Source organism: Chrysemys picta, chromosome 10, assembly GCF_011386835.1.
Source record: "Chrysemys picta bellii isolate R12L10 chromosome 10, ASM1138683v2, whole genome shotgun sequence".
In the NCBI taxonomy this organism is placed as follows: Eukaryota; Metazoa; Chordata; order Testudines; family Emydidae; genus Chrysemys; species Chrysemys picta.
In genome coordinates, this window is record NC_088800.1 from 33,901,819 (window position 1) to 33,916,744 (window position 14,926).

Here is a 14,926-nt window from a genome sequence, read left to right on the forward strand (position 1 = left end):
TGGGGAGGGAGCCTGAGATACGCCTTCCCTCCGTTCCCACTCATACACAAGGTTCTCCTCAAGACCCGCAGGGACAGGGCGACGATCATACTCATCGCCCCGGCCTGGCCACGCCAGCATTGGTTCACGTCCCTGCTGGAGCTGTCCATAGCCTATCCAATCACCCTCCCCCTCCATCGCGACCTAGTCACGCAAGACGGAGGTCACCTACTCCACCCGAACCTGTCTTCGCTACATCTCACGGCATGGTATCTCTCTGGCTAAATGATGCAGAACACAGGTGCTCTCGCCAAGTTCAGCAAATCCTCCTTAATAGTAGGAAGCCCTCTACAAGAGCGACCTACCTGGCAAAATGGAAAAGGTTCTCCCACTGGTGTGAGCCTCAACGCATACAGCCTTTACAAGCCTCAGTTCCGTCTATCTTGGACTACCTACTGCACCTCAAGAATCAAGGGCTTGCGCCCGCCTCAATTAGAGTTCACTTAGCCACTATTTCGGCTTTCCATCCGGGAGAGTTGGGAGTGTCAGTGTTCTCCAACCCCACAGTGGCCCGATTCCTCAAGGGGCTGGAAAGGGTGTTCCCCTACTCGCGCCCGCCTGTCCCGGCGTGGAGTCTGAACCTAGTCCTAACAAGACTCATGAGTCCTCCCTTTGAGCCCCTAGCCACTTGCTCCCTCACGCACCTCTCGTGGAAGGTGGCGTTTCTCGTGGCCATCACGTCGGCCAGAAGGGTATCGGAATTGAGGGCCCTCTCTTCGGAACCACCCTATACAGTGTTCCATAAAGATAAGGTGCAACTGAGGCCGCACCCCAAATTCCTCCCAAAGGTGGTATCACAGTTTCACATGGAGCAGGACATTTGCCTACCGGTGTTTTCCCTAAACCCCATACGGACCCTCACCAACGCAGCCTCATACCCTGGATGTCCGAAGGGCGTTGGCATTTTACCTGGAACGGACCAGGTCGTTCCGCAGAACACCCCAGCTGTTCATTGCGATTGCGGAACGTATGAAAGGCTTGCCTATCTCGACACAGCGCTTGTCGGCATGGATTGTGCATTGTATACGCACCTGTTATGAGCTCGCCAATGTTCCGGCCCCGGAGATCCGGGCCCACTCGACTAGAGCCCAAGCGTCCTCTACGGCCTTCTTGGCACAGGTCCCTATCCAGGAGATCTGCAAGGCAGCCACCTGGTCGTCCATACATACGTTCACAGCCCACTACGCGATCCATCATCAGACCAGAGAGGACGCGATGGTCGGACGGGCTGTGCTACAGTCAGTTGTACCTTGACTCCTACCCACCTCCAATGGTAAGCTTGGGAAGCACCTAATGTGTAATGGACGTGAACAATCACTCGAAGAAGAAAGAATGGTTACTTACCTTCTGTAACTGTTGTTCTTCGAGATGTGTTGTTCACGTCCATTACACTTCCCACTCTCCTTCCCCTCTGTCGGAGTCTCCGGCAAGAAGGAACCGGAGGGGTCGGGTCGGCAGGGATATATATACCCTGGAGCGGGGCGCCGCTCTGGCGGGAAGGAGGGGGCCCTGCCGGCCCGACGGGAGCCGCTAAGGGAAAAAGTTTCCGACGTCCGTGCACGCGGCGTGCGTACACCTAATGTGTAATGGACGTGAACAACACATCTCGAAGAACAACAGTTACAGAAGGTAAGTAACCGTTCTTTTTTAAGGCCAGAAAGGACCATTGTGATCATTTGGTCTGACATCCTGTATAGCGCAGGCCATAGAACTTCCCCAAAATAATTCCTAGAGCATATCAGCTATGCTTATAGGCATGTGTACACTTGAGCTTGTACTTATATATCGGTAAAACATCATACCCTAAGTGGCATAGTAACACTGGTACAACTTTCAAGTGTAGACCAGGCCTAAATGTTCTTGTTGCATATGAAACAGGTGACCTCTGCAATTCTCACTGTTAGTTGTCTGGAATCCAGGGTTTGAGGTTGGTGAGACCCTCTTAGGGGCTCTGCTTGTGTATCAGAAATAACATTCAGAATTGAGAGAGACTAGCTTGTTTCAGAGTTGAAATATACAAGTTAAAATAATATTTATCTTTTGTTAAATGTCAACCATTTGTTTTCTAAATACCTCCCTGAATTCCTGTAGGAAGCGGTTTCCCTTCTTGTGAGAAGGAATGAAGCTTGTGAGAAACCTGGGAATCATGAATCTGAATCTTTCAGTAAGCCATTAGGTGGCCTGCTGCTAAAATTCTTGTAAAACAACTATATTCAGAGGACTTGGTTTTATGATTTTACACTGAAGCTGTTTTCATGTTGAGCTATTTCCTGTGAGATTATGAAGGAGATGAGTTCACTTATGTGAAAATGAGTCAATAACAGCTATGAAGACGAATGTCTGGTTTAGAGGTTTTAGTTTCCAAGAAAAGGATCAACTTGTTAGCAACTTCCACCTCTGTGGACTTGAGGTATTAAAACATGATTTATGAGAAGTCATCAGAGTGCAATTATTTTAAGCTTTTTTCCTGTTCTTCATAGCAGCACAGATGCTTTGGGCTTGGGGTCAATAATCGTATGAATAAGTGAAGAAACATACTGTGTTAAATTTTACTTCTTTTGTCTAAAGTGTTAAGATCAGTCTTGTATCTGGAGGAACTTTCAAATCTATTTGCAAATCTCAAATGTTATAAATGTTTTGAAAATTACAATAAATTAAACCATCTTCCTTTAGTATGTGACCCTGCTGAGCCTTTACAAATGGGCTCTTGCATTCCAGAGACTAATTGCCATGTTCTTTGCCAGGCCCTAGATGGTGATTTCTCTGAAGATAACCGCAATAAGTGTAGAATTGCGACTGCACCTTTGATTGAAGCTGTGGAAAATCTGACAGCATTTGCTTCCAATCCAGAGTTTGTCAGTATACCAGCCCAGATCAGCATGGAGGTAGGTAGAGAGTTGTATTTGTATCACAAAATAAGCACGTGAGGTGTCCTCCTGCCCTCAAGATAGCTTTATTATCAAAGTTAAAATGTAGAGTTAGACTTTTGTGATCAAGAAAACCTTTGAAGAACTTGATCCTACATTGAGTTCCATGTGGGCATACAGAACTCATTGCAAGATCAGGGCCCATGATCCCAAATCAGGAACAAAATGTATGTAGATTTAAAATAAGAAGTAATTCACTGTCAACCAAAGGAGTGGATAATCCTTTATTTTTCTTAGTTGGCCAGTCCTGTGTTCAAGATTCCTTCTTTTCCCTTGAGAATTGCTTGCAGCACAGATACATGAAACAGTTTTTCCCCACATTCCCTATAAAACTGCTACCCTGCGACAAAAGCACATTCCTGGTTCAAACCTCTTCCCTAGCTGAAGGTCTGATCTCATCTGCCATGCTGCATTCCTTGAGTTCCTTCATATGGACCTCTTGCAGGCAGTGCTCTCTTTCCATTAACCACTGACCTTGAATTTCGTACAAGCATGACAAGCCTTGTGATGCTGCGATAACAACTTTTATCTCTTGTTGCTAGCTTGTAACGTGGTACTAATGACTTGCACGTTGTGTCAGATAGTTCTCGCCATCTGGTGAAGTCATAAATCTTCCAGGTTTCAAAAGCAGCATTATCACTAGGATGCACTGAATGGCATTACATGACAGTGGGAATTTGTGCTGACAAGGAGTATTTTTTTGTGGGGAGTTATGTTTCACAAAACAAAACCATTTAACATGCAGGTAGGAAATTCAGGGTGTTTCAGGAGACTAAAGCTTGTTCAAAACTATGTAAAATCCCATTGTAACAGAGCTTATATAGCATTGCAGACATGTTCAGAGTTGATTTGCAAACTGTTTCCTGCTTTCAGTGGCCTCAACCCAAACTGGAGATAGCAGAAGCAGAGGATTCAGAAACTGTATGTGTCTGGATCCACATGTTGTGGGACTTAATGTAATCCATAGGCTTGGGGCCTGCCCCCTCCATGCCTTTTGTAGTTGGTGTTTCTAGCTTGCTGGCATCCAATCAGGATATTAGGTGCAAATAATATAACCCAGTTACAATATTTTAATCCATATTCAACTAGTCCTCTGAGAAGGCATGTTTGCCGACATTTCATAATGGTTGCAACTGGCTATCATGCTGCTAAATTATACCCACCAGTTCTCCATTTGGCAGGAGTCATGGGCTTCTCCTCTTTTCACTTGAATGTATCCCCTTTGCTAATCTGAAAGTGGTCTCCTTAAGTACAGCAAACAGAAAATTAGCCAGTTTTTTTTGCTTTCTATGGTGAATTTACTTCAGTAACTTATTCCCGTCTAATAATTACATGATGGTGCAGTTCTTGATGATCTACTCATGCCCTAAATAGAACCAGTTCTTCAGGAGCAAAATGAACTGACGAGTTCCAAGGGTGACTTACAAATATTCTGCATTTCCTGCTAGTGCGGGAGAAATGAATAGTTTCAGTGTTCTGTTCAGTCCTCCCTCAATACATGTCTTTGTTAGCATGCAGGCGAGTCCAAGCGTTTGCCACTCGTTTTGAAGAAGATTCTAATTCTGTTCCTTGTGCATGTGTCTTGCTGCTCTTTTGATCACAGGGATCTCGAGCACAGGAGCCAATTCTGATTTCCGCCAAGACGATGTTGGAGAGCTCAGCTTTATTGATCAAAACTGCTCGTTCGCTGGCTATCAATCCAAAGGACCCACCTACTTGGTCTGTACTTGCTGGGCATTCGCACACGGTTTCAGATTCAATTAAGAGTCTGATCACTTCCATTAGGTGCGTTTTTTGTCATAACTTTTTTTTATCTTCCACTCTCATGCCATAATGCCCCAGCACCTTATCCAGTAATGTGGAATAAAATGGTAGTACCTAATGGCCCATGCTGCCGTTGTCATTTTATCGATGAAAACCATATAAAGGGACTTGAACGCCATTTGCTTTCCATAGAGCAAATATTTCTTATCCTATATACCGAATAGTAAGTCGTGGATAGTTAAAGGGACGAGGGAGCTGTCGTAAGAAAGTTATTTTTTGTCTATTGCCCTCCATTATTTTATTCGTTCTTAGAAGCTTGAAAATGAAATTTAATTCCTTAGCAGCTTGTGCCTTTGTCTGTTTGACAAATATTGATTGCATTCTATGGTACACAAGGTCTCTCTGTTTGTACTTTGTGCGCAATCATCATTACATTGATGATTGCACAGCTCTGGAAAGTGGGGGTTTTGCCAAGTTCCTCCTTTTATTGAGTTTAAAGCAAATAGAGCAGAAAATATGGTAGGGCCTATGTAAATTGGAACATATTTAAATCATACTTAGCAGTATGCAGAACGTGGAAAACATTCCCTACAAATGACGACAATTTTGAGGCAAATCAAATGGGATGTCTAGGATTCTGATTCAGCAAAGCACATTCTGAAGTGCTTAGCTATATCAGGACCAAAATAACTTGAATGCTTATTCTCTACTACAGTTTTTTTTCTGTTTACTTTATAAGATTGTTCTTGTGGGTGTGTGCGCACGCGTACCTTAATTTTAGACGAATCACTAAATCTCTTGTATGCAAATTTAAACACGCATGAAAAGAGGGATTACATTATGTATTCTAACTGTTAGTGGAACTGGGTACTGAGTGAATAAACTGTTTGGTGGTGGCTGTGTACTGCATCTAAAGTAATATTGTCCTTTCAGGATTTTATACTTCAACTACAAACTGCCAGTCTAGATTAAAGTCCCACAGATTAATTTCCATTAAAATGTATTTGCATTTGAGAGTAAAACTTACCCAATACCCAAGGAGATCTCCATGGAGCTATTGGCTGTTTTCTCCCCTACATTCAACAGAAGGTGGGAGGCTTTGTTCATCTGTCTCAGTTGCTCCTAAAGTCCTGCTTTTTCAAGTCCTCTGCCATGGCCACCTTAGGAGGGCTCTTTTCTGAGGTGGCTAGTGCAGCTACTTATTCACCTGGGAGAGTATCATGGTTCTGCTCCATTAAAGGCTCCCTTTTCTTGTCAAATCCCTAGGACTTACATGCCACAAAACATCCAGAATATCTCAGCTATTTATGTGTCTCAAACCCTTATTGGTACAACAAACCTAGTTCTCTTTCTTGCTGCCCCACTTGTAGTGTATGGTCTATTAATAACATGAATTTGTGTGTGAATTCATGAATGAGGACCTCCTTCAACCTTAAATTACCATATCTTCTTTTGTTTCAGGGACAAAGCCCCGGGCCAGAGAGAATGTGATTACTCCATTGATGGAATCAATAGGTGTATTAGAGATATTGAGCAGGCTTCCCTTGCAGCAGTCAGTCAGAACTTGGCCACAAGGGATGACATCTCAGTTGAGGTAAGGCAGACTGCACTGTAACTGAGTAAAATTAAGCACTCATACTTGCCTTTTGCTTTTCTTCATATCAGAAGGAAAACATTGGAACTAGGAACTGTGTAGAGGCAGCACAGACTGTCCTCAGGGGAGAAATTTTCCCATTAGAAGGCTCTTACGGCAAATCTGCAAATTTGTTCATGGGGAGACTGATTTCTGGCCTAATCTGGGGTGTTTAATGGTGGTGTTAATAGGGCTTTATGATCGGGAAGGTAGTGAGGCAAAATGAAATTTGGGATGACATTGACATTTGTCTATAGGGGAATGGAGCTTGCTTAAATTGTATGTGAGATTGTAAGATGGGAAAAAAGCAAGGGAGCCAGAAATGCAGATGAAACGAGTGTTTTGTTAAGGGTGGATGACTAGATGCGATTTAGCAGCTCATCAGAGCAGGCCTGAGGGACATCATTTTTGCATATTTGCTTTTGTGCCTTAATACTAAGATATCATACATTGATCAACTGCTAGAGTAAATTGGACAGCAGACAGCACAGTCCCACGCTAAGCATTCCACATTGCAAATGTTCAATATATTCATGAGAGAAAAGCTGCTAACAATTACTCATCGCATGTAGTGAGCACTCTGAGTGATAAACTTCATATTTTAAGTAAAGTTCCTCATTAATAGTAAATGTTATCACTGTCCCTGTCTCCTACACAAAACAGCTTTACATTTGCTTCCAATTTTAATGAAATTGGTATGAAGTTCTTCTCTCTCAAATTTGCCCTCTTGCATTTGCACATGAGAGTGGTTATTTATTTTCAAGCTAAGCAGCACTGCTAGATACACCACTAAAACTTTTATCTTCCTGGAGTGGCTCAAAAGAAATAAAAGTGCATAAAGTTACCACAAAAGTGGTTTGTTTGTTTTTTAAAAACAACTTAATTCCTCTTTCTTCTTGTTTAAAATGTCCATCCTGTTTTGCACCTTGCTAATAGTGTTAGAAGTTTGAATAAGCATTACTCAAGCTACCAAGTCTTATTTAAAGCAATATGTAAATAAAGCAAATCATAAAGATGCCGTTTTATTTCTTGTTTTTTGCAGGGTGAGCTAAATCCTGGCTACCAAGGCATTAACTACCTTTGAACTAGAGGGAAATAGTTCTAGTATTGGCATTTCTAACACCTGTCCTTCTTTATCCTTATGTCTCCACTACGTATTTTGGAGACCAGTCCATATCTCCTACTTGGAGATGACTTATTTTTCCGTTCCCTTTCATATCAATGTATATGGAGTTCACAATTAAAACTTTCCTCTTTGTGCTGCACTGTTGCCTTGAAAGTGCTGATTCATGTTTAGCTCAGCAGTCCTGGTGATTTTTCTGAGCAGTCTAATGTCATTAAATCAGAGGCAACAATAGCATCACTTGTCATGTTACTACTGGAGCTAGAAGCGAATGGAGGAACAGGCACTGCAAGCCAGAGCTGGAAGGAGCTTTTTTTTCCGCCTTGCCTCATGATTGTGTACAGCAAACAGCCTCTGTCAGGGCACCCCGCAAGAGGGGAAGATAAATGTGGAGAAATGGACAAGCATGTAAATAAAACTTACTAGTTTGCATCTGCTCTTTATACTGTTGAATGTGGTTTGACAGAGTTCTTTGCAGTTCAGCTGGCATGAGGGTATCTTGTGAAATAGTGTGGCTCAGTGAATGAATTGCTGTGGAAAGAACTGACAATGTCTCTTTTTGTTAGGCTTTACAGGAGCAGCTGACATCAGTTGTTCAGGAAATTGGGCACCTTATTGATCCCATAGCAACAGCAGCTCGGGGAGAGGCAGCTCAGCTGGGACACAAGGTACTTGGTCCTGTATTTATTGTAATTTCTAAAGTCCTGATTCCTTTGAGTGTATGGAATTGTCTTGTGTCAGTAATGAGACAACGGTAGATGCTACAGTGTGTTGTAAGCTTATTCACATTACACTAAAAATGTACAGGGAAATACGGGTTGGGGGAAAGATCTTGGATTCCTGAAGGCAGAAAATGTAAATCAGAGGCAAAAATTGTTTGAACCTATTTGCCTAATTATTGCGAAGTACAGGACAGGCAAGATTGCTCACTGTCCTCGGGCTACTTCGATACAGGACCGTAATAGCTTCAATTCCTGGCCACATGAGGGTGAATTGAGGACTGATCTTTGGAGTTAATTCTGGATTTTTAGGGTTTTTATAAGTTTAAGTGCTTTTTAAAGTAATTATTTCATAAAAAAAAGTCCTTTGCGTTCTTTTCATTTTGGATTTTAATGATGCTTTTTAAAATGTCTGCTTCTTTATATCCCTAACACTGTGGGTATTGAGTGCTTTTCCTGTTTAGCATATAACTAGGTGTTTTAGGACTTATTAAAAATGTCTAATTACGTCTTGAAGACCTCCGTCTATTGCATTAACACTTGCTTAATTGCAAAAATGTTTATTTTTAGATTGATGTAGCAAATATGCAGATCCTTGGCAGGTGGAATCATTAAAAGGTGGTATGTCAATCCACAGTGAGGGGAGGAGGAGTTAAATGGGTCTTTGACATAACTAGTAGAGCTCAACAATGCTAATCGGTGTTAAAATATCAGTACAGATGTACGGTATAAAAAACCTAAGATATAAAAAGGACATGTTGTGCAGCTGATTTTCAAGCTTCAGTAGCTTACCCCTTTTAAATTCCTGGTGCCCTGCCAAATTTTCCTTTAGAAGTCTAGTCATGGATGAGTTACTGAAAGGCCAATACAACTTGTATCAATTTAAAAATTGCCAAATGTGGTTAACTGTAAAAGAAACATAGCTCAGGCCTGCAGTTCCAGTGAAGATTTGCTACTGAATGTTGTCTTCAAAACGGAAAGATTATGGAGAGGCTCGGACTCAGGTTGTGCTATAAACTACTACAATAGATGTGTGTTGTAGTGTACAAAACACTTGTTCCTCTTGGGGCTTTAGTTTAGCATATTAAACGTATAAAAAACAACTATTGCCACCTTACAAAGTTATATGTACTGGGTTTTAGCAGTTTCTCAGAAATTATTTATTACCATATTCTGAAATATATTTAATTTTGAGAACGATAAATGTAATCTTTCTATGTCAACCCATTTAACATGTGAAAGACAGAAGCAAATAATTATTTCTTTTATTTTTGTCTTCATGTGCTAGATTTTCTGAACACCTGATATCTATTGCTGTCTATTTAGTTTTGGATAATCATTAAATAACTGAGGCATTTGATATTGCCTTGGTTTATAGCAACTTTGTATACCATGATTAGATTAATGTTTTCTTTGGCTCAGAGTAACTCAGACTCTAAATCAGTGATTCTCAGATCTCAGTGGTTCAGGAGCTAAAGGAGCAATCAGCATTGTCCAAAAGAGCCACAATAGAGTGAATTCATTGTTTCATTTACTAAAGTACTATATATTCATATTTAAAACAATCTGACTGGGGAAATAGTTAGGTTTTTAGATATATAAAATTCTCACAGCAAAATGACTGACCAAGTATTATTATTTTATCAACTACAGTTGGTTAATAAGATACTAATCCTGATTGGTTAATAACTTAGATTGGTTAATAATTAAATCACAGCATTTTGATATCATGTGCTCCAAAGAGCTGTAGAGACACGTTAGAGAGCCACAGTCTGAGCATCACTGCTCTAGATGGAAAAGATGTGTGCTATTAAATGGCCATCTCCATCCTCCTGTCCATGCATGGTGGTTCTTTATATACCAAATAAACCAGCTATTCTCTATCTGGGAACATCCACCATTTTACATCAATAAAGTGATATGGTTTCCACAGCTTCCTTTGAAAGACTTTGCCACCGTTTAATAGATCGCACGTTTAGAAAGTTTCTCTTGATATTCGGCCTAACTTTCTCTTTAGTTTCATCCTGTTTCTTGTTTGTTTTTGTAAGCAAAATAAGGAAGAGGAATTACTTAGATGTTTCCAGGCTTCAGATATTAGTTGACCATTATCCATTTAGTCAATGTTTTACTGAATTAGACATAAACATGTTTTTAGCTACATTATACTATATTTTTATGTACTACTGATTTTTCCTCCTAAGCCAATCGTTGCAGAAACTTAATCATTTTTATAGCTCTTCTGAGAAGTTCTTTCACTTGAATGTCTTTCCATTTCTGGAAAGGACTGCAGAACTGTGTGCTATATTCTACATGCTGTTTCAGCAGTGCGCGATGGATTGCTATTTATGTGTGTTGTGTTGTCTTACCTCGAAGTAAGCAGGTCCAAAGTCGTACTGACTTCCTTGCCAACAGTTGTGATAAATTCTACATCACAGGCAATTTTTAAATCAAGATAGAATCTATCTTTTAGAAAAATATCCTATCTCAGCAGGAATTAATTTAGGGAAGTCCTATAGTCTCTGTTACAGAGGAGGTCAGACTGGCCTCAGAATATTTTAATCTTTTAGGAGATTTAAAGCCTGCTCCTTCTTGATTACTTCTAGAGTGGAACCAAGACAATTCATGTTGTATTGGTTCTCAAACTTTTGTATTGGTCATCCCTTTCACACAGCAAGCCTCTGAGTGTGACCCCCTTATAAATTAAAAACACTTTTTTTTATATTTAACACTATTATAAATGCTGGAAGCAAAGCAGGGTTTGGGGGTGGAAGCTGACAGCTCGTGACCCCCACATAATAAGCTCGCGGCCCCCAGTTTGTCAAATTTTCATTTTATGTTGTAGATTTTACATAGTAAAATCTCATTTGCTTTGGGTGAGTTGTGTGTCAGCCAGTAGTGGAGGGCCTTCAGCAGCACAACAGTGAATTAGTTGAGTAACCTGGGGAAGGAATGAGACTACTTGAGGTTTTGAAGAACCTCTCAGTACAGGAAAAAGGTCAAACCAGAATAAGGTACCTCAGAATAAATTACCAGTGGAATTGGTCTTGAGTTACTGCAATGAAATATATACAAAGTATTGATTCCATTTAACCTCTATTGGACAACTTCTGTCAAACTGTTTTTGTTAGTCAATTGAGAAACTGTTTATTCTTCCATTTAAATGTTATTTATAAGAAACACCTCTGTTTCTGTGTAATCCACTCTGCTATACTTGTTATGTGCTTGAATCTATTGATGCTCACTATCTAAAGAGTATAAGCATGTGATTTGGCCACTTCACTCCCTTACGGACCTGCTTATTCGTGGTAGAACAGCAGACTATATCCTGAGGCAATATTAGCCCTTCAGCAAAATATAGCATCTTAAAAAATTTTAATCATTCAGGTCTTTTTTGGGATAAGACTTAAATGAGGCTTTCAGAGAAATTTGTTTGTTCCTTCATAGAGACAGTAATTGTCTGAAAGATTCAAAATACAGACTGTCTATCTGAGATCAAATAAACCTCTTCTGAAATTCCAGGTGCAAGACATTCTACTCTGTTTTCTGTTGTCTGCAACCAAACATGAGAAATTCCAGCGTTTAATTACAGATCCTTCCCCATGTGGTGGAGGAGACTGTCTTCATTTATGCCCTTAAGTACTGTCTGACTTCCATGTCAGTTTTTAAAACAATTGGATCTGATGTCAGAGTCTCACACGCAAAGTTGAGAACATCTGAGAGGGAAGCATTACTATATTGCAGCGTTCATAGCTGAAGAAGAGACGGAATACCTTAGGAAGACATTAGAATGAACTATATTTCATGCTAATCTGAAGCATTATGAAGGTGTGCTATTCAAATTATGCTCGAAGAACAGCTAGAGATCTCCTTGATGTTAATTAGAGAGGGATGTTGTCTCCTCTCGGAAACTGGATCACAAGCTTTTCATCATCTCTGTTGTCTTAGGTTACGCAACTGGCGAGTTACTTTGAACCCCTGATTTTAGCTGCAGTTGGTGTGGCATCCAAGATGCTAGATCATCAGCAACAGATGACTGTCCTGGACCAGACAAAGACACTAGCAGAATCTGCCCTCCAGATGCTGTATGCAGCCAAAGAAGGAGGAGGAAATCCCAAGGTATAGTACATGTGTGTAATGAAATGGGAGCGGTCATTAGAAACAGTCATCTGAAATGAATCCTCCAGTGTTAGAGTGGAATCTAGAAAGTAGCAGTGGACAATAGGATTGTATGTTAATTATCAGATATTTTATTTTCTCATAATGGTGACTCACAGATAAGCCCTTCTGCAAGTTTGTTGTTTTCCTAAGAATTTAAGTCTTTGTTGTTTTCCTTTCAATTGTGAACAATAGCAGCAAGCTAAGATCATTAGGGGAAAACTATATTCTGACTGCTGTGTGAAGTATTAATAATATTCTAAGCATGCACACACAGTTTTAGTTGCATATGATACAGAAAAATGCTTGTATATACATTAAGCATTCATCTTTAGTGTATACTAGCCTGGCTTTAACTTTCATTAATTTATTTAATTACCGCCACAATTGTCATGGTAAAGGACAGGCAAATAGAATTTTGTGCTGGGTTTCCAAGTATTTGACAGTTTTGCAAAGCTGTTGTAATATATAACAGTACATTAAGACCTCCAGAAAAATGTGTAGCCAATAAGTCTTTCACACATTAGATGTTAGCTGAACTGATGAATAACTCAAAGATTTTGCCTCATTTATGTTTTTGTAAGAAGAAAAGGAATAACTGGATTATAAAATGGCTCCCCAAGCATCTGGAAAAAATCCTAAATACTTTTTTAAGGATCAGGAGATAAGGAATACATAGTAACAGAGCCAAATATAATGTCCATTTAATTTAGAGGTTATTAGAATATAACAATGCTTGGTCAATATATGAACTAAAAAATGCCTCCAGTTTTCCAGTGTTGGAGTTACTAATTGTACAGCATGTCACTACTGATTTACAGCAGCTGACACAAACAGGATGGACACAAATTATCACTGTGTACACTCTCTCTCTCTCATTTGGTTGAAAATATAATTATAAAAATCTTATTGCTTAACAAGATCCCTGAACAAAACAGTCCATGCAGGTTGTGTGAAGGTGCTTCTGTGGTTATCAGGGCAGAGAGAAGGGATGGCTTGGAGATACAAGCACCAGGTTTGGAACACTTAATCACATCTTTGAATCCTGACAGGGTCAGGTCAGCCCATCCTTTTGAATAGTCAGTAAAATACTCTTTACTGTACAGGCAGTCCTCGGACTTACGACACAATTGGTTCCTGAAAATTATGTTGTAACTCGGAACCGCAATCCACTCCATTGCGGGACCGACCATCATAAAGTCAAAACCAATTGTCATAAGTCGAATCAGGGTGTCAGTTCGGAAATGTCATAAGTGCCGTTCGTCGTAAGTCGAACGTCGTAAAGTTGAGGACTGCCTGTAGCTTATGCTTTGGGGGGGTGTGGGGGCACGGGGCATTTGTACGCTCAAGACCTTAAAAGCCAGTCTTGTTGGCTTTGAGATTACTGGGTACTAATTGCAAGAGCTTATGCTTTGGGGGGGTGTAGGGGCACGGGGCATTTGTACGCTCAAGACCTTAAAAGCCAGTCTTGTTGGCTTTGAGATTACTGGGTACTAATTGCAAGAGCATGTCCTTGGCCAAAATAACTTGTATTTTTACCTTCTGCCGCTAATGTTCTTTGGGTTGTGTGCTGCCTTCTTTGGTCAGCTGCTTCTTTCCAGCCTCATGAAGGGTTTGCATTTCCATGGTGTGTTCTGCATATGGTTTAGGAAGTATTCCATGTAGATGTTGCCTAACTGGGTGCATATAAATTGTTTTTGAACTCTGAGACTTTCAAATGGTGATAGGGCTGATGGATTTAGAACAATGTATCTCATTTAGAAAGCAGTTGGGTAACTAAAACTACTTTACACATAAGCTAACACACTAATACCCGTGTAGAGATGGTGAGGTGCAAAAAGGTTTCCTTTGTATCTGAGCAAAAATTCATTGAAGTCAACAGAAGGATTCTCTTTGACTTCAGTGAATTCTGGTTCAGGTTCCTTATATGGATTCCTGGCTGGGCTGGGGAGGACAGGACTTTCTCTTCCCCTGCACGGCATCCAGGGCCGCATCAGACCCACCCCCAGGTTTCTTGCCCGGCTGTAGGAAGCTCTGCAAACTCCCTTACTCCCTCCCCCAACCCTGTGCTTCCTGCACCCATAGCTTCTCAGCTGCAGGGGGAGGGATCACTGTACAGGGAGCTATTTCTCCATCTGCCCAACCCCCGTGCAGCCAGACCCCCTCATACCCAGACCATCCCAGCAAGCCTCACTTCCCCCCCTGCACCCAGAGCCCCACTCCCCCTGTACCTGACCACCCTAACAAGCCACCTGGATCTCCACCCTACCAAGTCCCAACCAGCTGCCCCTGGATCCCCACCCCAATGAGCCCCACTCCCCCAGCATCTGGACCCCCTCCACTGAACCCACACACACCCAGACCCCCCCTCACTGAGCCCCAACCACCTTCACCTAGATGGACCCCCCTGCAGAGTCCCATTACCATTGCACCCAGAACTCTCCAACAAGCCCCTGTGCATCCAGATCTCCCCCACACCTGGATCCCCCACTGAGCTTCCCGCACCCAGATTGCCCCCCAAAGAACCCTCTCAACCCACACCTGGATCCCCCCACACTAAGCCCCT

General features: G+C 41.4%; 1 protein-coding gene across 8 annotated transcripts in view; it reads left to right on the top strand.

The window, feature by feature from the left end:
* TLN2 (talin 2) overlaps positions 1 to 14,926 on the top strand; it is a 378,548-nt gene that overhangs the window by 283,861 nt on the left and 79,761 nt on the right. For all 8 annotated transcript variants that reach the window (XM_065558354.1, XM_065558350.1, XM_065558353.1 and 5 more), the window contains 5 exons: positions 2,784 to 2,924; positions 4,570 to 4,751; positions 6,192 to 6,324; positions 8,053 to 8,154; positions 12,151 to 12,321. In XM_065558354.1, the coding sequence (XP_065414426.1) occupies positions 2,784 to 2,924; positions 4,570 to 4,751; positions 6,192 to 6,324; positions 8,053 to 8,154; positions 12,151 to 12,321 (729 nt within the window). The remainder of the gene's footprint in view (positions 1 to 2,783; positions 2,925 to 4,569; positions 4,752 to 6,191; positions 6,325 to 8,052; positions 8,155 to 12,150; positions 12,322 to 14,926) is intronic.